At 34.5% G+C, this 23,669-nt stretch overlaps 2 protein-coding genes across 2 annotated transcripts in view; one reads left to right on the forward strand and one right to left on the reverse strand.

Annotated features, from left to right (window-relative positions):
• THOC1 (THO complex subunit 1) overlaps nucleotides 1–3,072 on the forward strand; it is a 53,642-nt gene extending 50,570 nt beyond the window's left edge. Inside the window, exons 19-21 of the mRNA XM_046672135.1 lie at nucleotides 1,158–1,305; nucleotides 2,087–2,162; nucleotides 2,665–3,072. Of these exons, the coding sequence (XP_046528091.1) occupies nucleotides 1,158–1,305; nucleotides 2,087–2,162; nucleotides 2,665–2,960 (520 nt within the window). The 3' untranslated portion in view covers nucleotides 2,961–3,072. The remainder of the gene's footprint in view (nucleotides 1–1,157; nucleotides 1,306–2,086; nucleotides 2,163–2,664) is intronic.
• A 2,253-nt stretch (nucleotides 3,073–5,325) lies between these two features.
• The window catches only part of USP14 (ubiquitin specific peptidase 14), a 33,386-nt gene continuing 15,042 nt past the window's right edge, over nucleotides 5,326–23,669 (reverse strand). Inside the window, exons 4-16 of the mRNA XM_046672136.1 lie at nucleotides 22,840–22,944; nucleotides 21,963–22,066; nucleotides 20,783–20,841; nucleotides 17,816–17,946; nucleotides 16,505–16,585; nucleotides 16,072–16,157; nucleotides 15,250–15,364; nucleotides 12,546–12,611; nucleotides 12,299–12,391; nucleotides 11,010–11,138; nucleotides 7,210–7,270; nucleotides 6,740–6,847; nucleotides 5,326–6,083 (exon numbers count right to left, since the gene is read on the reverse strand). Coding sequence (XP_046528092.1) covers nucleotides 5,932–6,083; nucleotides 6,740–6,847; nucleotides 7,210–7,270; nucleotides 11,010–11,138; nucleotides 12,299–12,391; nucleotides 12,546–12,611; nucleotides 15,250–15,364; nucleotides 16,072–16,157; nucleotides 16,505–16,585; nucleotides 17,816–17,946; nucleotides 20,783–20,841; nucleotides 21,963–22,066; nucleotides 22,840–22,944 — 1,290 coding nt within the window. The 3' untranslated portion in view covers nucleotides 5,326–5,931. The remainder of the gene's footprint in view (nucleotides 6,084–6,739; nucleotides 6,848–7,209; nucleotides 7,271–11,009; nucleotides 11,139–12,298; nucleotides 12,392–12,545; nucleotides 12,612–15,249; nucleotides 15,365–16,071; nucleotides 16,158–16,504; nucleotides 16,586–17,815; nucleotides 17,947–20,782; nucleotides 20,842–21,962; nucleotides 22,067–22,839; nucleotides 22,945–23,669) is intronic.

Consider the following 23,669-nt stretch of genomic DNA (forward strand, 5'->3'; position numbering starts at 1 on the left):
GAGTGCCCAGCTCGGCAAGTGTTTGTCAAATAAATGGTTGATTTATCATTGTTAGATAAGACAAGGTGGATTCATTCTTAAAAGTAACAGTTCTCTAAAATTGCTTTAAGAACTTGAATGGTGTGGATCTCTGGAGAATAAGGAAGTTTTTATGTACAATTGACAGGGAATTCTAAAAATGCTTAAAAGATTCAAATTGTTTAAAGAGAAATGTGTCAGAGAGGAAGACTCGTAACTGTTTAGCAAAGCCTCTTAGCATAATGTTAACTTAGAATCTCCACTGTCTAGGGGTCGTTTCACCTGTACCAGCACTGCTCAAAGGTAATGAGGCTCATTTATAAGAGATGACTAAGTAAATCAGGTTCCTACTCTGAGAACTTGGCATGGACTTCCAAATGACTTGCAAAAACTCATAAATGAAATAAATGTGTGTTCTGGATTCTTCTGCAGCTTGCCATTTTCCAGAACATCAGCTTTAGAATTTCTCTGAGGTTTCCGTTTCTCACCTTACTGTGTACCGCCTGTTATTGCTGTGCTTCCTTAAGGAACAGTTCATGAATTCTGTTCTTGGCACTGCTTACCGTGTTGGCTACTGGATGTTTCCCTTTTAGTTTTGGAGCCATTTTCATTCATCGAGGTTGGTATCGAGCAAATTAAAGTTTAGGTGTTACATAAACCGAAAACCAAATATTGATTGAATTAACATGATTGAAACTCAGGGTTGAATTTATAAAATATTATGAAACACACCTGCAGGTGACATTGCCAGCATGGGTATTAACTTACTAGACATAGTGAATCTATTATAAAGGGTTTTTTCCCTAAATAACTAAGTGGATGATTTCTGTCCTGAATATACAGCATCTAGGCAGTACTAGACACATTCTAATGGACTTTTTAAAAGTTAAGTAAAATGTATGTAAACTTGTAAAATGTGTTTCCTGCCTATGAATCTGCCTCTTCAGATTCTGTTGGTTTCTTATTATTTATAAGTGAACTATATACTGAGAGGTTCTTTAGGACTAGGATCAGAATGAAAAGAATGGTGCCTTCAGCTACTTACCTTAGAGTAAAGAATTTCACAGTGAATTACATTAACTAGAATAGAATATAGAAATAAAGACTATAAATTACAAGACTGACCTCTTTTTTTATAGGGCTGTGAACAATTCAAATTATGGCTGGAGAGCCCTGAGACTGTTAGCACGGAGAAGCCCTCATTTCTTCCAGCCAACCAACCAGCAATTTAAAAGTTTGCCAGAATATCTCGAAAACATGGTAATAAAGCTAGCCAAGGAATTACCAGTAAGTAATATAAATCAAATTTTTCATATCCTTTAGTTGACATTGACTTCTTTAAAACTGCTATCACTGTTTGAACAAAGAGCTGAATTTAGTTTGTCACGTGAAAAAAAGTAATGCTCCACAGACCTCCATGTTTTAGAAAGAGGAAAAAATGCATCTGAGTATACATTTATAGGAAGTACATAAGTTCATAAAGTAACTTTAATAATTTCTTATACAGCATACAATTTAATATAAGTCCACAATACTTTCGATAAACTATTATCATTTTTCCTGTTTGCCAATGCATTATATCGTCTTTTATCAAAAACAGGGTCTAAGGGGTAACAGTAGGCAACTTGGCCTATCTTTCTACTGTTCTCTTTTCTAGTACAACTTTCTCATTATATTACTACAATGTGATAATAACTATACTGTGTGCATAAAATTACTCAGAATTTTTTAAAGACACAGTTGTGCTCCCCCAGTCTTGCCTAGACCATTGTTACTCTATGCTAGGTATTTGCCAATCACCTTGCCATACTTTTTACTGGCTCCCTTCTTCTCAGGTCCGGGGCAAGGGGAGTCTTTCCAACTCAGGTCTTCCCCGTCCATTCCTTCTCCAGGTTAACACTGTCACATTTTTGATCCAGACCTGACATTCACATGAACACTCTCAGGGGTAAAGTTCTGGGCCCTGTTCTTGGACTCTCACAACCACTCTTATCTAAACAAAAAGTAGCTCCAGTTATCTTATTTTAGAAGTTGGCATTCTTTTAAACCTTCCTCTTATTCATTTTAGCCTCCTTCTGAAGAAATTAAAACAGGTGAGGATGAAGATGAGGAAGATAATGATGCTTTACTGAAGGAAAACGAAAGTAAGAATTGAATTTTCTTGGCTATTTTACAAAATTGGAAAAGATGGGGGTTCTTGGTTGAGAGGTACGTTATTTGATCTACTTCTCAACTTCTACCGTTTATCTCAGCTCTGTTTCTTATAGTGAGGAATTCAAAACATTGCTTGACAATAACTTTAGAAATATTACATTTTATACAATAAAATTTGGAAGCATTAGGAAGGAAAGTACTCATATTTGAAGGGGACTCATACCTCTGTTAATTCTTGGGGAGGGAGTTGAGGGGAGCAGCTGGTTTCAGGGGAAGCCTTCATAATTATAATGGAGGCAACAGCTTTAGCTTTGATTATTGATTTCCTAATGATCATGATTGTAAGAACAGTATTCAACCCATGAAAAATATAAAAAAGGAATTGTTCTACTTTAATATCTCAGTGGCCCCATATCTTCCCAGTTGTTGTATACCTTGAATTGTACATGTCCTGGTACTTTGTACATAAGTGACATTTCCTGTGTTTTCTAGGTCCTGATGTTCGGCGAGACAAACCTGTAACAGGTGAACAAATAGAAGTATTTGCCAACAAACTGGGTGAACAATGGAAGATTCTGGCTCCCTACTTGGAAATGAAAGACTCAGAAATCAGACAGATTGAGTGTGACAGCGAAGACATGAAGATGAGAGCTAAGCAGCTACTGGTTGCCTGGCAAGATCAAGAGGGAGTACATGCAACACCCGAGAATCTGATTAATGCACTGAATAAGTCTGGATTAAGTGACCTTGCAGAAAGTCTAACTAATGACAATGAGACAAATAGTTAGCTTCTTTCTTTTTTTTTTTTATTAAAACTGTGATAAGATTTTGTTACCAAGCAGCATTTGATAAGAGGTCCACTGGTTTTGGTAAACAATAAACATTTTTATAACAATTGTACAGTTGGCTGGTGCTCCAATAACAACAGAATGCATATTGGCTCTTGATAACTGACCTCAGGGTTTGGAGGGAGGAGGGAGTAGGTTGGGAGAATGGCCTAAATAAAGTGACCTGAAGGTCACATAATATATTTTTGTTAAATAAATTAAATGTATTTATAATGAAGTCAAGAAGCAATATTCAGGAGCATGATATTTCCTAAGGTACACCACGCCAAATTAGTTTCCTACATGCTGTTAGTACTTTTAACTTGCTATTCGGAAAATCCCAGAATGGGACTTTCTGAAACCATATGAGTGCTCTAGTCTCACTTATTTATACTTTAAAAGCAGAGGATCAGCAAACAGTGGTCCGATCACCACCTGTTTTTGTAAGTACAATTTTATCAGCACACAGCCATGCTGATTCTCTTAAGTATTGTCTATGGCTCCTTTCATGCTACAACAGCAAAGTTAAGTAGCATAAAGCAAAGAGACTTTATGGCCTGCAAAGGTTAAAATACTTACTATCTGGCCCATTACAGAAAAAGGTTTGCTGAGCCCCAACTTTAAAAGAAATGGGACCTAGTTCTTCTAGCCTTACAAAAATTATTCAACCTCTCAAGTCGTTAAAACAGGGATGCATACCACAGGGATTGTTGTGAAGGTCAAATGAGATGTATGTGAAAGCACCCTATAAACAGCAAAGCACTATGTAGTAATGGCTGGAGACAGTATCCTCTGTCTTTTTCTCTTCCCACATAAGCATTACCCTTTAGGGCTCTAAAATTAGGCTGTCATTCTTTTGAATCCTGAAGAAGGGCTACCAGTTGCATGTCACGCTATAAATGTTCTTGCTTGGGCTTAGCTTCACCAGCTGGTCCAACAGTGATACAGCTCAGCTCTAATACAGAAAGGGCCTCAGTGCTAGTGGCACAGCATATAAGACACACTCAGGAATCAAGTCGTCTTCTTGCCTACTTGCCCTTCTCAGACCTTATATGCAAGGTTAAATTCTAAAATAGCCTTATTAGTTTAAAACAACACTGGTATAAGTCCAATTTCTTATACTTAAAAAATCTTTGGAATAATGCTTTTTTGGATCAAGGTTTTTTTTATAATGACAAAGAATTACAATTTTAATTCTAATTACATACAAGGTTTACATACTTTGTTCTAAACCTACCTCACCTGATCCAGTATTTACAGCATCCTACAAATCAGAAAATCTGAATTCTGATTACTAAATTTATGTCCTCAGAATTGTTCAGACCAAATAAGACAGTGAATAAAAAAAAACTCTGCAAACTTACAAGCATCATACGAATATATAAAAAAGAATCATTACAATTCTTATGGTCTCATCCTTCCCCAAGGCAAAAAGAGTACTGATTGCCAATAATTAAAGTTTAGCTGAAGAAGATATTAACAAATAAATTTCCCTGAAATGCTTGTTTTATCCGCTATCGTTCTCAGATTATATCACATTGTTCAAACTTGAGGAAAATGGCCATTATTCTCTAGGAATCCAATAGTTATCAGTGCTATGCTCTAAAGAGCATTAAAACAGCATAAGCAAAGATATGAGATTTCATGATAATCCCCAAAACTATATCATAAATATCTAACTCAAAAATCAGAGACAAATTAGCTAACATTCTATCCTTTCTCTAACAAGCCTCCTGAAACAAAGATAAGGAACTGACGAATTAGAATGTGTTAAAATGTAAGCAACCCACCATATTAAAATACCTCATATTCTGGGTATTTCTACCATCACTTTTAAAAATCATTGATATTAAATTCTGAGATAGATATTAAGATTTTTGGAACTGACAGGAGAGTAAAACCAAACACCAAGGGAGAGAAGGAACAGATCTGACTGATAACATTGTTGGATTCAGCATCCAAAGAACTCAATTACTTTTACAATTCTGTGTTTCTTTTTAAACAATATAATGCTAGCAGGCAAAGAAGATAACATTTTTAAATGGATGCTTAACAGCAGAGTAAAACTATCTGCAGAAACTGTATAATATTAAAAACATCTGAACTTCAGCCAAGCTCCAACCCTCAACAGACAAAAGACTTGAGGTCAAAAGCTGTTAATCCCTTTTGTTGTTTTTTTTTTTATTAAATATCCTCATTTTCTAAAAATTAGCAACCAGAGCTTGTCAACATTTTTTTTTAAAGTTGATTACTACAAAACCATTGCCAGGTTAAATGTACAAACAATAGTACATCAGAGACACAGTAATAAATGTATAATCAAATGTACTATTATTGATCACAATTTATTTTAAAGTCATGAAAGCCAGCAACAGTCAGGCTGGACAAACACTTGATTGTACCCATGTTTCCATGGGATGTGGACAGCAGCACAGAGTTACAAAATGAGAGCAACACTTACTTCCTTTCCACCTTCCTGGCAAAATTTTTGTTAGATAAGGCAAAGGATAGGCAGCTACTGAATTACCGGTAGTTTGAACCATGCAAGAACAACAACAAATAATAGAGAAATAGGTGTGCAATAAACATCTGATTGCTGAATCTTGGGCTGAAAAAGGGAGAAAAGTTATCATCACAAAAGGTAATGGTTGAAAGGCATTTCAACTCAGAATTTTTAAAAATTAATACAAGAAATAAGCTTTTTAAAAATGTCTTCCTGCTACCTTTATACAGGGTAACACCGTCCAAAGGCAATTTTTTCTTTTCTGTAATTTTTTAGGTTGATACAGAGTGGTCTGCTTTTGCCCTCTTGTTCCACATGAGAGGAAACACACAAAACCACCTAAATATCTTCCTCTATAGCTGTGGATTATAGAAGTGATCAACAAATAACATTTATTTCACACCTAAGCATAAATAGCTAAAATGAAGATTACTGTTCACTTTCCTCTTCCATTATTTCAACTCTGCGAGGCCCATAGAGTAGAACATAAGCTATATGCCAGTCTCCACCACCAGAAAGCCGCAAGATATCCTCTGGTGTCACAATGCTGACCTTATCGTCGTCAAACTTAATCCATTCATCTGAAGAACGAGAAAGGAAAATGAAATTAATAACCATATGCAATTTTTCAGAGTTCCATTTCAAAAAAGGTACTGCATAATTTTAGGCATGGCAATATTTTATCTGTCACACCAACAGTTCTCAAATTGTGGTCCAGAGACTACTAAGGTTCAAGACCATTTCAGGGGTTCCATGAAGGTCACAGCTATTTTCATATCAGTAGTAAAGCATTATCTGCCTTTTCCCCCTCATTCTCTCAAGTGTGCTTTGGAATTTTTCAGAGGCTACACAATGTGATAAAGCAACAGGCTGAATGCAGAAACAGGAGAATTCAGCTGTCTCCTGTTACACCATACAAAGACTAAAAATGTAAATACCATTTCTTGCTAATTTTTTTTGTTTTGGAAAATGTTTTTATTTTTAAAATGTTATTTATGTTAATATGTAATGGGTTTATTCCTATCAGTTTAAAATGAATTTATTTCTCAGCTTTGTTGTTCTTTTGTTGTTGTTCTTTGTTGTTCTTTAAATAATTTCCATTACAAATATTAAAGAGAGACAATCCTCATAAACAAAAGGTTTTTGGGGTTCACAATAATTAAGAATGTAAGGGGGTTCTGAGACCAGAATGTCTGAGAACTACTGTGCTATAAAATATACAGTAAACAAACTTTACCTTGTTTCCTCTTCACCCATGATACATAATGACCTGAAGAGCTAGACCTTCCCTGATGCGTTAGCACTGCTTGTAAGTCATAGTATCCACAATTATTGGAGCCAATGTCTATAGAAAGACATAAATCTAGTTATATTAGACAACGTACAGACATTTGCTTGCTCAAGCTAGGTAACAAGCAAGAACAACTCTGAAGTTTAGCCTAGAGAAGTGCTATTCTATTATTAGAATCCAGTAAGATACTACCATCCAATCAAAGTTAAGGCTTCAAGAAAGAAGTTTTAAGAAGGATGATAACATTCACAGAACTACACGCTAAAAAGTGATTTTTACTGTATGTCATATTAAGTTAATTATACTTCAAGAAACACAACTTTTTTTTAAGCGTGATATCTGAACAAACATGGAAAGACAGCAATTTTACCTTTAAAAAAAAACAATAACTCAACTGAAATGAAGATTTCACTTACCATCAGCAAAAGAAAACGGTTCATACTTAACTTCTTTCTGGGGACTACTCTTTTTGTCGCTCTGAGGGGAAAACATATTTAACTTTAAATCATGGTATTGGAATAAAATTTGTATGCTCAATCTGCATTCATTTCCACAATTATTTACTGTCTACAGTGCAAAGCACCAAGACAAAATATGGTCTATCTTATAATTTAATAAAATGATATAGCTACAAATTAACATAAAACTGTAAACCCAAAGGTGCTACCCTTTAATAATACACAAAGTATATAGTAACAGACCCTCTGATTGTAAGAACCAATTTTAAATCACTAAAGCTAGAGTATACCAGCAAATATAGCAGTATAGATGAATAATGCTCTAGGGTAGAAAAGGAAAACCCAATTCTATAATTTTACCAAAGTACTATCAAAACACATAGGTGAAAAAAAAAAGATGCCTCAAAAAAATTAAAAAATTAAAAAAAAGGGAAGGCGAATTAGTACAATTAATATTAAATCTACTAAGCCATGGCCACCTGCCATTTCAGCCCAAATGAACCGAAGTCTTTAATTCAGTAAATATTTACCTATATTAAAACAAGCGTGATTTAATACTTTAGACAAGGATTTTTAGGGAGAACTCCCTGCCTCAACCAATTTCAGTGTGTAATACAAAAAAATTAAGCAACTTATCTAGGCACGTGGGGACAAAGTTCTTGAAAACTATAATGGCAATGAAGACAATGCAAGCAGTTTAAAGATAGCTGGAGTGACAAGATGACAAAGGATGCTACAACAAAAAATAGCAAGTAGGTCAACCAATCGTTTTTATATATATATAGTGTAATACCTAGAGCAACCACAAAAACAAGCTATCCAAAGAAATACATTTGAAAACGATACAGATAAATCAAATAAGAATTCTGAAAAATGTTCAAGTAACCTACAATAAGACAAAAAAGATAAATGAAAAACAGAACAAATAGCAAAATATAAGATACACTTAAACACTAACGTATCAGTAATTACATTGAGTGTAAACAGTCTAAATATACCAATAAAGAGACAGAGATTAACAGTAAATTTAAAAATATGACCCATTTCTTACATGCTGTCTATAAGAAACTGTCTCCAAACATAACAATATGGGCAAATTTAAAGTAAAAGGATGGAGAAAGATATCATGCAAACATTAACAGAAAAAGCATGTTAATAAATAAGATTAATAAAGCTGACATTAATATCAAAGTAGACTTCAGATCAAAGAAAATTAACAGGAACAAAGGACAATGCATAATAATAAATAATTTTTTTATTCTTTATTTTAAGAATAAAATACTTAGGAATAAATTTAACCTAAGAAGTATAAGACCTGCACACTAAAAACTATAAATTAAAGAAAACAAAGACATATTAAGTTCATAGATTGCAAGACTTAATACTATTATAATGGCAATACTCCCCACACTGATCCACAGATTCAATGCAAGCCTATCAAAAGTCCAATTGCTTTTTCTTGAAAGAATAGACAAGGTGATCCCAAAATAAATATGGAAATACAAGGGACTCAGAAGAGCCAAAACAATCTTGAAAAGAACAACAAAGCTGGAAGGCTCATTATTTTCCTACAATCCTTACTACAAAACACAGTAATCAAGACTGTACTGGCATTAAGGGCAGACATATAGACCAATGGAATAAATCTCAAAGTCCGGAAATATTCTTACACATCTATGGTCAACTGATTCTCTCCAAGGGTGCCAAGACCATTCAACGAATAGGCAAATAACAGTGTTCTCAACAAATGGTGCCGGGATAACTGGATGTTCACATTCAGTAGAATGAATTTGGACCAGTACCTCATCCCCCATACAAAAATTAACCCAAAAGGGATCAAAAACCTAAATGAAACAGCTAAAACTATAAAACTCTTAGAAGAAAACATAGGCATAAATCTTCATGACCTGTGACTAGACAACGGTTTCTTAGATACGACAACAAAAGGAAGAACCACCAAAGAAAAAACAAATTGGACTATATCAAAATTTAAAACTTTCCCTCTGCAAAAGACCCTGTTAAGAGGATGAAAACACAAAAGCACAGGCTGGGAGAAAATATTTGGAAACCATATATCTGACAAAGGAGTAGCATCTAGAAGGTAAAGACCTCTCAAAATTCAAGAGTAAAGAAACAAACAGCACAATTAGAAACTGGGTAGAAGACATAAAGAGATATTTCACCAAAGAGGATACAGAGATGGCAAATAAACACATGAAGACATGTTCAACATCATTAGGGAAACACAAATTAAAAACATGAGCTATAACTGCAGACCTATCCAAATGGCTAAAATAAAAAATAGTGACACCACTAAACTCTGGTAAGGATGCAGAGAAAGTAGATTAGTCATAAACTGCTGATGAGAATCTAAAACGGTACAGCCACTATGGAAAACATTTGACAGTTTCTTTAAAAACTAAATATACAACTACCATGCAATCTAGCATTACATTACTGGGTATTTATTCCAGAGAAATCAAAATTTATGTTTACTCTAAAACTGGTACATAAATGCTTATAGCAGCCTTATTCAGAATAGACAAAAATGGAAACAATCCAACTATTCTTCAATGGGTAAATGGTTAAGCAAACTGTGATATATCCATACCATGGAATACTATTCAGCAATAAAAAAGGAACTACTATTACATGAAACAACCTGGATTAATCTCCAGAGAATTAGGCTGAGTGAGAAAAGTCAATCTCAAGTTACATACTGTATGATTCCATTTATATAACTTTTTTAAAATGACAAAATTATAGAAATGGAAAACAGGTTAGTGGTTGCTAGGAATTATGGAGGCGGTAGGGGCAAAAGGAAAGTGGGTTTGGCTACAAAGGAACAATATGTGGGATCTCTGTGGTGATGGAAATGTACTATATCTAGACTGCATCAACGTCAATATCCTGGTTGTAATTTTGTATTATAGTTTTTGCAATATGTTACCAAGAGAGGAAAGTAGGTAAAAGGTACTTGGAATCTCATTGCAGTACTTCGTGTAACTGCAAGTGATTCTATAATTATCTCAAAATAAAGTTTAATTTTTTTAATTTTTTACAAATGGCTTTTAACACACACATACACACATACAGACAAAAGGTAACTTGCAGAAGGATTTAATTTTAAAATTTGATACATCACGCTGAAAATGTTCCTAGTTACCCAGAAATATCTTTTTCATTCTGAAGAAAAAAAATCCAACATATAATTCTGCTTTACCTTATCTGAACTGAAAATAATACAATTTATTAAAGTTGGTAAGGTTCTAATTTTAGCAGTTACAGGCACACCTGCAGCACTTATTAAAAGACATAATTTGGTCGTCACAGGGGGCATAAATGAACCAATATGCTGTACCACCAATTCCATCTAAAAATGGAGATGACTCCACGCTTTACAAGGAAAATAAAATATGCAGAAAATACTTGTAGGCAAGATTTTGTGTGAAATGCTTTCAGGAGATAAACATAAAAGGAATGTAAGCTGCGGACTAGAGGGGAAAAGAAAATATTAAGTTTATTCTCCCATAAAGGACTCATTTACCATAACATAAGAGTTCTTTTACTTATGCTAAAATACACCTAAAACTTTAAAGGCTTGCACCAATATATGTAGGATTTGTATGTCTGCTAAATAAAATACAAGTTCGTCCATTTTTACTAATAGATTAACAATACAAAGTAATTTTTGAACAATGAAGATTAAAATATTAAGATTAAAATATTAAGACTACAAAATCAGCAAAAGAACCTACTGTCTGTGTCTGCTGATTCACTTTTTTATCTTCTAGGTCCTTGAACTTTGATCGAAAAGAGATCATTTTCTCTTGTAGTTCTGGTGTACATAGTTCATACACATCCAACATAAGAGGAAATTTAACATCCTAAATAAACCAAAACAAAAAACAGATGTATAAACAGACTTACAAAGCTAGTTATTTAAAATATCTATCACACGTTTAAAGCAGTGCCTTCATAATTCAAAGTTAAAAATAAAATCTGTAAAAGTCACTTGGAAATCTATACAGTTGAAAATATCATAGTGTTTATTTCAATCTAGTCCTAACTTTAAATTTTTAAAACTTTTATTTTTAACTTTAAATTTTTTAAACTTTTTTCCCATTAAACATTTTAACCCATGAAACTGACCAGAGACGAGTTACCAAAATTTATAGGACAAAAGAAGCATTTCAGAAATATTAGACTAGTTGCTGCGAAAATAATGGGTACCTAAAACCAGCAGTGGAGTCAATGTACAAATGGGGCCACTTACGACTTTTTTAAATTTGAAACACAATTTCACATAGAAACAATAGTGATATAGTTCAGTAACTAATATTAATATATGTTTAAAGTTAACGCTAGTAGATTCTTCAACTACATTTAACTTTCTCATCTAACACTATTTGAAATGTTGACATTTGAAATATTTGAAAATGTACTATGAATTTCCGCTCAAGAGGTTAGAATTATATATACCTCTCCCAAGGATAAGGGACTCTGTTCAACCAAACAGCTAAATCATTAGGCTGGCTCCTACATCAAAAGATTGCAATTTAAGTACTCTTTGGACACCAGTAATTTAACACTCTCCTTTAACCTGGAAGAAAGGAACCACCTAGAACAGAGAGCAATGTGTTATACTGCGCCCTACCCCTCTCCCATCCCCAAACCTCTTGGTTCAGTATCTCTGAAGTTGAGGATCTGGTCTAGAGCAGTGTTTCTGGGGAGTGGAGGGCATCCATCAGAATTATGTGGGAATGTTTTGAAAAATTTAAGAATTCAGACCCCAGTTAATCAGATGCTGGGGCTGGGGGGATGGAGGGTGGGAGGAGAAGCCAGGCACATGTATGATTTAAAACAAAAAAGGACAATAGATAATTCCAATACACATTCCTGGTTAAGAACCACTCATCTAACGTTAATAACTTTCCTATGTACAGTATTTCAAAGAAAGTTTATCCCTGAAAGAATAAAGAAACCTATTCTAAGGACTGCCTTCAAAGAATTATAATATTTTATTATACAAAAGTTCATTACTAACCTTAAGAACTTTAGCATTCACAGATTCCTTCTCTTTATAAAAAAATCGAACCATCTGAATAGTTAAATAAGCAGGTAGCCGGCTGATCTTGGACTGCGGAGAGAAAATGGAAAAAATTCCTACTACACGCAATACCACGTTTTTAATTCCTTGGTTTGATAAAAACAAAGACTGGGTAACATTAATTAACTGGAAACTTTTCAGTTTGGAAAATGGAGTTCAATTTCAAAAGGAATGCACAACTTACAGATTTGATGTACAAAGCGTTTCTTTGCAGTGTAGGAGACTGTTTGGTGATTTCTTCCTGAAGTCTCTAAAAAAGAACATAACAGTAGACCAAACATTGTTTTAAACAACTTTTTCTGCAATATGGAATCAAACCTTTAATTCTTTTAAAAATTAGTACTACTTAATAGACAATGTACAGTATGTGGATGGATTCATAACACCGAGAAATAATTTGAATGAAGACAATGTGAGAAGGCTTTTAGATATGGTTCAGTTCTTCAAAGGCAACAAACAATTTATACTGGTGTGAACTCCTCAGAATGTAAATAATGTTTGAACTTTTTAAATTATGACTCAAATGTTGCTCACATTCTGAGAGATCATACTGTATTTTATAGGTGTAAGAAAACCTTTTATGGCATTCCCCTACTTATGGATTATCAAAAAATTCCTATTAGAGGAAAATTAAGAGAACGTAGGAAACCTCTGTTCTTGTTCTTCATGCTTTATGCATAAAAGCCTTCCAGAACCAACCAATTATTGTTAAATTTGAGAAAAGTCGTAACAGAGAAAACCTCTGTTATTCTAACGAACGTGGGAAAGCCTTTAGCCACTACACATATCCTAACCATCACGTCTGCCTTTCCACTCTTCACAGCCTATGGAATGTGGGACAGGACAGTTACACCCTCTGGGCGCCACTGGGACGTGGCAGTGACAGCACCTACGTTGACAGTGCTGCTGTCAGAGTCACGCGAGTTAGTACATGCAGAAAACTGGGAAAACTGTTTGGCAGATATTCCATGCTTAATAAACATTAGCTAATATTTCTAATATCAAAAAAATCAGCAGTGCTAATGCACTCTGCATTAAGAATATAAACATTTAAGAAATCAGAGTTAAAACAATCTACTGTTAATTATTCTAAGCACGTTACACATGTGTAAAAAATTTCTTAAAGTTTGTTTTTTAAAAATTACTAATCACATTATAAAAGGAAATCACCATGGAGCAGCTTTATTTTTATTTTTTTAATTTTTATTTTTCCTTCTCCTCACAGCCCCCCAGTACACAGTTGTATACTTTAGTTGCGGGTCCTTCTAGTTGTAGCAGGTGGGACACCGCCTCAGCATGGCTTGATGAGCGGTGCTCGGTCGGGGCCCAGGATCCAAACTGGCGAAACCCTGGGCCGCCAAAGCAGAGCACGCAAACTTAACCACTCGGCCACAGGGCCAGCCCTGGAGTAGCATTTTAACATTTAATCAAGTTTACTCAGTAGCAAAGAGGTAAAGAAATGTGGAGCCAAATTACTCAAGAATAATCTGAACAAATGATGATAAAGCATCTAAAAAATTACCAAGACAATAAATACAACATCTCATGAATACGTGTTTTTCAAGAAAGCACATCTGGTGTGATGTTATTCATCAGGTAAGCTATACATATTATCACCAATCCACTATGATCTGGAAGTTCCAAGTATATTTAGTTCTCCTGGATTTAAAAATTATGAAGAAAATATCATCCTGGAGAGTCTGCCAAAAGACTTCATTCCACACTTTCCAATTAACACTTTTAATTTCATGTTTTGAAGCCCTGAAACTTGCACATCATGATTTCTCATGGGACTCTAGGTGGTGAGCTAGGATTTGTATGCTTTTAAAATGAACTTCTCTTAAAAGCCATTATGCTTCACCACAACTCTCCCCTCAGTATCACATGACAAAGAACATCACTATTTATCTATCTGCTTCTTATGTCTACATTTATCAACTGTTCCCCTAACCAATCCTACCCCAAACTGTAGATGGGAGCTCCTTGATGAGAAATTATCTTGTTTATCAATGTAATCCCCGCCCCAACTCACTGCCTATCTTTCAAGAGATGTACATATTCCCCAAACCATATCAAATTAATCAGGTAGCAAGCAAAACTGTTATATTTTATCAAACTGCTCACTGAAGTACATTCTTTAGTATGGCAGTGGAGAAAGAGTACTAACTGAACAGAGCAAGTTCTAGATCTGGCTCTGTCACAAACTATGTCACTTAAATTTATAGGGCCTCAACTGCAATACCAGCACAATGGCAGAATGACTATATGGCCTGATCTGCACAGTTTATATCTCATAATTATTAAAACACCTTATTATAAAACCCTCAGAGGCCTCCTGTGAGCCTCTGGCCAGAACATTTTTGTCAACCAATCAGTATACCACCTTGTTTTAAGTGTGTTTCTGTTTAATGACACCTTACCTAACATATACTGTTGATTCATTAACATTGAACTCAGCCAACCACACTATAACTCACCCCTGAACGATGCTTATCCAACAAACGTTATTTTCTTCTTAAGGCATATCACAGCCTTCTTGCGCTTAAACACTAGATGGCACTTCAGCACGAAGCCTGCAGGCCATTTTAAACAGCAAAATCACCAAACGTTTTGCACAAAAATGCAAAAAATGTGGCACTAAAATTACGGCAGAAAGGACACTTGTTTATTGTATCATAGCTGAAACAAGAAGGCAGAGATCACCTTTTTGGACCTCAGGTGGGACAGTGTCAGGAGAGTCAAAATTTTTGCCTATCTGAGCATCTCTACAAATGACCATGAAAGCACCACAAGTACTGATGTTGGGGTTACAAATAAATTTTAGCAAGCAGGTGTATTTGCAAATATGGAATCCGTGAATAACGAGGATCAACTGTAATTATCCTTACCAATTTAAGTCCCGTAAAAAGATACTTGACTTCTTGATTGATGAAACAGCTAAGCTGAAGCTGATTTTCCCTTCCTTTAGTGACTTCTTCTTCTTCAGATTCTGTACATTTCATGCTTTGAGAAATAAGATAAGGAATATGCCAACGGGCATCCAATTTGTTAAATAATCTTGAATATAAACTGCCCTAATACTATTAAAATTAATAGTATCATTCATTAGCATTTAAAACATTTTGGTTTCCCAATAGAGATTCATTTCAACATACTTGAAAATGCTCATTCGCTTACCAACAATACTAAGAAATGAATGTGTGTAAAAGGATAAACTCTAAACAAACAGAAACTGGCATTTATATGGTCACCAATGTATATAGTCTTAAAATGGTCTTCCATAACCGAAAGATACAGAAACAGAAATCTTTTCTAAGTTTCTACCCATGACCTATAAAATAGTACTTCCCTAAATTTCTGTTTTATGAATTGGTTCAATCTCACATATACAATTTAGTTGATACACTCCAATTCACACAATTAAAAATTAATTCTCTATGAGATGAATTAATGAGGTAGACTCTGCTAAAGATGCTCTTAGGCAAAAATAATGAATATCTTCTAAATGTACATTTATTTAAAGTACAAGATTTCGCCAATGGGTGTATTTTTCCAAATTCCTAATGTCCATGATATTTTTCATGCTTAAGAACCTCTGAAGATTTTTTTTCCTCATACCCTACCCACCACTCCAACCAGTCAGCAATGCTTTTTATACCAATTCACTGCTAATGAGTACGGTCTACACAAATCTTGGCTCATAAGGATACGTAGTTTCAAATTCCACCCCGAAGAACTGATCAATTAAACTTTTCTTTTTAGAAGGTGTCACTGCTGATGCAGATGAAGAATCTGTCTGCAAAAATTAAAATGAAATAAAAATTCCAATTTTACTTTATATAGATATTAATGTCTATCTCCTCCCACACAATCCAGTTTAGTAATATATTTAAGCTTTTTAAAATGTAATCTTTCTGTAAAATATTTCTACTATTCAAAAAACATTACCAAAGACCACAGATGCTCAACAATATCAAATGATTAAGATTAATAAATAATACATTCAATTCAAGTGTTAAATGCAAGCTTTCAAATTCCAATTGAACATCTAAAGTATTCAAGGACACGTCTATCTATTAAGATAAATTTATTTCAAGCCTTTTCAGTCTATACTGACTATAATCACAAATATATTTCAATTACTTCTTTAACCGAATCATCCTCTATGGCTTCCAATTTCTGTTGCAATACTCGCATCATTTGTATCCAACACTCATTAGCATCCTGTAATTTAAAAAAATGACACAGTAAGTAACCACGGCTGTGACAGTGTTTGGTCTATACAATTCTTCTAAAATAATTACTATTTCCTTAGGGAAGGGGAAGAAAGCTGTTTTTTTCTTTAAAAATAGTAAGGCAAATTAGATATTATATGATCTTCAAAACAATGAAGAATTCCAGAATAGTTCATTCATTCATTCAAGAGATTTTTACTGAGCTCCTAATTATGCTAAACACTGTTCTAAACACTAGAAATACATAGCAGTGAGCAAAACAGATAAAGTCCAAAAACAGAAAAAGTTTATCTAAGGGGGACACATATAAACAAAATATCAATTCAAGTGAAGAGAAGAGTTACAAGGGAAAAAAAAGCAATACGGGAGCAGAACGTGATAAGGGGAAGGAAAATGCACTATTTCAAGGGGATAGTCAAGGAAAGCCTCTGATGCCTTGACATTTGAGCCATGAGACCTGAACAAGGTGAGGAAGCCAGCTACATACTCAGTTCTGAGAGCCAAAGGAACAAGAGCAAAGGCCCTCCAGAAAGAGGATACTTGGAGGGTTTAAAAACAGCAAGGCAGCCAGGGTATGTGGAGAGAAGTGAGCAAAGGGCAGAGTGGCCCATCATGAGCTCAGAGGTAGCCAGTGGATAGATTATTTAGGACTAGGACAGAAAATCACTATGTGGTATTGAAGAATGGACCAATATAATCTTTTTTTGTTTGTTTTCTTTAAAGAGTGGCCCTGAGCTAACATCTGTTGCCAATCTTTTTTTTCTTCTTTTTCTTCTTCTCCCTAAAGCCCCCCAGTACATAGTTGCATATTCTAGTTGTGAGTGCCTCTAGCTGTGCCATGTGGGACGCCACCTCAGCATGGCTTGATAAGCAGTGCTAGGTCTGCGCCCAGGATCCAAACCAGTAAAACCTTGAGCCGCTGAAGCAGAGAACGCCAACTTAAGCACTTGGCCACGGGGCCAGCCTTGGACCAACATAATCTTATTTAGATTTTAAAAAGGACCCTAGGGGATGTGGGGGAAACTCTGCAGAGGGACAAAACCAGAAGCAAATGCTCCGTTAACAGACTACGGCACCACCCCGAGCAAGAGACGATAGCGGAGTGACCTAGAGAGGACTAACATCTGTACTGCCAAATACACGCCCTAAGTATGGTAGGTCTAGGAAACCTAAAGTTTACATTTACAAAATGAAAACCATAGAACCTTGTCCTCATTACCTGTTGAAGATATTGTCCTTGTTCGCCCTTCTCTGCAAACTGTGGAAAAGCCATGTGCAAAAACTGCAGCAGAATAATAGGTGGAATACTGGAAGAAGTTTTATCCATGGAATCAAACAAATCTCTAAGGGCTTAAAAACAAACACTGCTTCAATAAAATAGTGACATATTTAATACATGCTACTGTAAATTAATTCTCAATACAAAAAAAACTGCTTAATAACTATTTTTAAGTATATCTATTCCTTTTGCTACTGTTGGATTCCTAATAAGAAAAAGATTTGTTTTTAAATCTTAAAGAACTCACCAGAAGACACTATAATGCATCACTGGCTATAAACAACTTCTGAGCCCTGCCCCTCCCTCTCTCTCCTTGCCAGCCTTTGTCCTCCCAAACAAAGCAGGGTATATCAATCCAACCCGTCTAAGGATCAAACAGGCATAATGTCACTGTTCCGCCCCTATGCCGTTATCAGGCACCTCCCTCTAAGCCCATACTTGGTTCCCATCTACTGAACTCCTGAATATTGAAATCTGGCTCCTTAAACATACTTCCTGACTCTACTGAACAGCTAAAAATCAAATCTAATTTGTGTTCTTCAAAATCTTCCCTCTGCTTATCCCCTCTCACTATCACAAATCCCATGGTCACAGACTCAGCCTTGCTCTCGGAGTTCAGAACACTTTTCCTCTGCTGACTTTCTAGCTATCCATATCTACCCCTTACTTCATATACAGCAAAACTCTAATCTAGCTTATCTTGACTTGTTTTTTTAACTAAGATGTGAAATGTTGTCTATCATTATTAAACATACTCAAGCCCAGCCAATACTACAACATCTCAGCACAAAGCAAGCGCTCAATGAAATGTTCCTGAAAAAACAACTAAACACAATGTTTAAAAAATATTTTTGGAGGGAGGGCTGAAATTTTCACATCATTACAAAGCTAATTATTTTTAAAATAAAAAAGCCTAAATTATAATAACACTTTAAAGTACACACTACTCAAAAAACAAAAAGATGATTTAAGATTTAATATATATCATGAACAGAGCATCTCAATGCACTAACGAGACATGACGAGAACTAACTGCAGTATGTGGTCCCAAATTGGCTCCTGAAGCAAAAAAGAAAAACAACTTTATAATGGGCAATATTGGGTCAACCAGAAAAATTTAAATAAGTCTGTATTTTAGAGTACTATATCAGCATTAAACTCCCAGATTTTGAAAACTAACAATTGTCTTGTGGTTAAGAATGTCCTTATTCTTAGGAAATACACATTGAAGTATTCAGGAATAAAAGACATGATGTCTGCAGCTTACTCTCAAATGGTTCTGAGAAAAAGAACATGCATTTATAGAGAACGATAAATCAGATGTGACAAAAAGTAGTTAATTTTTGTAACTTTTCTGTAAATTTAAATTTGTTCAAAATAAAAAAGTTAAAAAGTCAAGAAGCAAAAAGTAAAGAACAGTATTTTTCATCCCATCAATACTACAAGTCTCCTACGTGACACCAGAGAATAACTGAGTTACTCTCAGATACACAAACAATCAAATGAACTAGATGCAAGTGATCACGCTTTCTTATTAAAAATTTCATTTCAACAAATCTACTTTCAGGAAAAAAGGTTAGAGAGAAATCTAACTTCAAATGATGCAAAGAAACCTACTGTTTTTAGTATTAAAAATTAATGGTTCACCATAACGAGACACCACCTCACACCCCTAGGATGGCTATAATCAAAGACAGATAATACCAAGTGTTGGCGAGGATACGGAGAAATAGGAACACTCATGCATGCTGGGAGGAATGTAAAATGATGCAGCTGCTTTGGAAGACAGTCTGGCAGTTCCTCAAAAGGTTAAATATAATTACCATAGGACCCTGCAATTCCACTCCTAGATATTTATCCAAGAGAAATAAGAACATATGTCCACATAAAGATTTGTACACAAATGTTTAGGAATATTTATAATAGTCAGAAAGTGCAAACTATCCAAACGTCTTTCAATAATGAAAGGATGAAGGAAACATGGTATATCCATACAATGGACTCTTATTCAGCAATAAAGAGGAATGAAGTACACTGATACATGTACAATGTGGATGAATGCTGAAAACATTCTAAATGAAAGAAACCAGTCAAAAGACCACATATTGTATGTATAATTCCATTTACAACAGAAGTACAGAACAGGCAAATCTGTAAGACTGACAGTGGTTGCATGGGGCTGGGAGTGGTGAGGGGAAAACAGGGTGAATGCTAAATGTTACACAGTTTCTTTTTGGAGTGATGAAAATGTTCTAAAATTGACTATGCTTATGGTTGGACAACTGTGAGAATACACTAAAAACAATGAATTGTACACTTCAAATGGGTGAATTGTATGATATATGAATTATACTTCAATAAAGCTGTTACAAACAAAATAAGCACAGCTATAAAAAACCCTAATAATCTAGCGCAATGGTTTAAGAGAGTACTCATTTGTAAAATTGTCCCAAAATGGGATAGGGGGATACAGTCTCATGTAAGGAAGAAATAAGTTATTTCTAGCCTTTAAAAATGTCTATTTCTCCTCATACCTCATACACCACTTCCTTACACTAGTACTCACTAAGACTCTCTTTTATAATGATCATGACAACTATAATAAAATCCATCTCTGGATATCCCCAAAGATATACTTTATTAATAGAATCTAAAGCCCAAAGTATAATTTAATCCAAAAAAATCCAAAGATTGTTTTTCAAAAAGGACAGACATCACTGGTCTATAATTTAGATAAAATAAGTCCCAAGTTGTTTACCACAAGTGTAAGCACTCCAATTTTAATGAGGTGATGTTTTACAAAACACATTTTGTAAACTGAAAGATAGTAAACAAATTGTGAGTGAAAAATAACATTTATTGACTACCATATGCCCTCTTGAAAAGTAGGATATTTCAGATACTGACCTGCAGTAATATACTGTGCTGAAGCCATTTCCCCTGATGCTCTCAAGGCACCTGCATACCTAGGAACATGAAGGCAGAATTAAATAAGAGGGATTCAGTTCATTCTGAAACTCTTATGGGAAGAAACCAGGCAAAAGGACTTATCATGACACCCTCAACTGCAAGTTTCTCAGAGTTGTTCCCACCTTTCTATTTTTCTTCTCTTCTGGTCTTGTTCCTTTAAGCATTATATGGGCAAAAAAGGAGCGCTAAGAAAAAAGGAAATTTAGATAAATGAAGCCTACTTTAAATTCTTTCCCTTTGTCTAACTCATCTAAAACAAACATTTTCTGAAAATAGTGTAAAAAAAGGGGACACATTTACATCCATTATTACAAAGAAAATAATACAATTTCAGAAATAATGAAGAAAAAAGCATTAGATCAAAAACAATCCAAAATCCAAATCAAGACACCTAGATTCAGCACTAACTTGCTATGTAACATTAAATAAGTCACTTAAATTTCAAATCAGTTTGCTCACCTATAAAATGAGGGGCTTCTATTAAAGTAATTTCTAAATTCATTTTCAGCTTTGTAATTTTCAGTTAATTTACAACAGTACAAAGGACTTGCCATCCAAAGGAAATATTTAAACCATAGTATTTATTAATGCAATGTCATATGGCAAAAGATCAGAAATCATCATTCAGATAATCTCAAACATTGGGGGTGGGAGAGATTGCTTACTCAGCGTGATAAAACCATGAGTGACTAAAATGGAAAAGACTGACACTACCCAAGATTGGCAAGAAGGCAGAACAACCAGAACTACTGATACAGTCAAGAACATGGACGAATCTCAAAAACTATGCTGAGTGAACTAACCCAAACCAAAGAAAAAGGACATCCTGTACATTTATTTTAAGTTACAGAATGCACAAAACTCATATGAGATCAGTAGCTCCTCAAGGAGTTGGGGAAGAAAATATTCTAAAATTAGATTGTGGCAATGGTTGAACAACCTTGTGAATACAATAAAGACCATTTAATTGAATACTTTAAAAGGGTGAATTATACAATGAATGAATTATATCTCAATAAAGCTGCTAAAATATATATATATACACAAAACAACACTACTCACCCAAATGTGACCTCCCTTACCCAAGAAGACTTAAAATATTTCTCTTCTGTCGTACCTTTTAAGGGCATCTTTGAGTTCAGGCACAGAACGAATGCACTGAACTGTAGCGTTCATGTAACAAGTGTTACCAAGGTTTGTCAATCCACATGGTAATTCCATCTAATTTAAGGAAAAGGATTAAATGATTTTTATAAAATGACATAGCATATATAAATCACTAACTTCACACTCTGAAACAAATACAATTTACCAGCTCATACCAATTTACATTCCACCTTCACTCTAAAGTAACAACGTTTCATTTCCCCAACAAAAACTTTTACTTGCATCATGCTGACCCTCATTCTGTATTTTAATTCCCTTCTTGAAAATAATAAAACAGCAATCATATCATTCCTGCCTCCTTTGCAGGCTTACCATTAGAACAAGGTAACAAAATATATACTTAACACTTCAAAAAAACCCCGAATGGTTTATGTAACGGTTTATATAAATGTTGAGTGGTAAAAAAAATAGTAATAACAACATTTGGCAAGTATGTTTTGACCAGTTTCTAAACCAACACTACATTTAAATTAAGGATAAACTGTGTGTATTTTCAACACAGAAGGTTTGAAGAATTTAAATATCCCAGCATTTAAACTACTTAACCTCTTTGAGCTTGTTTTCCCATAAAAGTAAACACTTAAATAGAACTATCTGCCAGACACAAATTTATTACAGATATTGACTTTATCATGAATTATCCAATTATGGAAGGACCCCTTAAGCCAATTTCAAAAATAAAATTTTTATTTACTGCTAAAAACATACATCTTACTGTTAAAAATTAAATCTTCAAAACATTTAGATGCTACTTTCTGAAAGGCATCTTAGTAACTGTACTTCTGAAATGCAGTGAGATCAAATATTGAAAATGTGGTACGTCTTACAGCAGATGCTAACTGTTCTTCTGTCATGTCTTCTACAAAGACAGTTTTAGCTGAAGGTTCCTCAGGAAGAGCATCTGCTGACCCCATCATTAGCAGAGTCATTCCCTGTTTAAAAAAAATTAATTTTATGAAAATGCTCAAAAGTTGATCATGTTTTTATCCAATCAAAGAAGCCAGACACAGAAAAACATATACTGCTTCCATGTGCCAAAAAGGTAAACCTATAGAGACACAAAGTAGATGAGTGGTTGCTATGGCTAAAGGTGGAAAGAGAGAGTCACTTTAAACAGGTACGCCTGTCTTTCTGGGGTGGTCGAAATATTCTAAAATTAGATTGTAGTGAAGGTTACACAACTTTGTAAATATACTAAAGCTTATCGAATTGTTAAAAAAAAAAAGTACTAGGACAGCTGCTTCAGGCCAGAGGTCACCTGCTTACCATCAAAGAAGCACAAAGAAACTTTTTATAGTGGTGAAACGTCTATATCTTGATTGTGTTGTTAGTTACACAACTGTATAAAATTAACCAAATTCATCGAACTGTACACTAAAAAATAGGTGAATTTTACTCTCTATAAATTATACCTTAAGAATGAAAAAATAAATATTGTCATAAAGAAAGTCGAGAATGATTACAATATTGGAGGGGAGGGACATCTTCAAATGATCACTTCTCCCCAGAAAAAATACTTAAGCCCTAAGAAAATTCTTTCTGTGAATGTCTATTGTATAACTGTAACAATTATTTACATTTGAATAGAAATATTTTGAGAGCACTGAAATCTCCATTATTGGAAAACATCAAAACAAACACATAAATTAGTTCAAAA

The sequence above is a fragment of the Equus quagga genome, chromosome 9, assembly GCF_021613505.1.
Source record: "Equus quagga isolate Etosha38 chromosome 9, UCLA_HA_Equagga_1.0, whole genome shotgun sequence".
Taxonomy (NCBI): domain Eukaryota; kingdom Metazoa; phylum Chordata; class Mammalia; order Perissodactyla; family Equidae; genus Equus; species Equus quagga.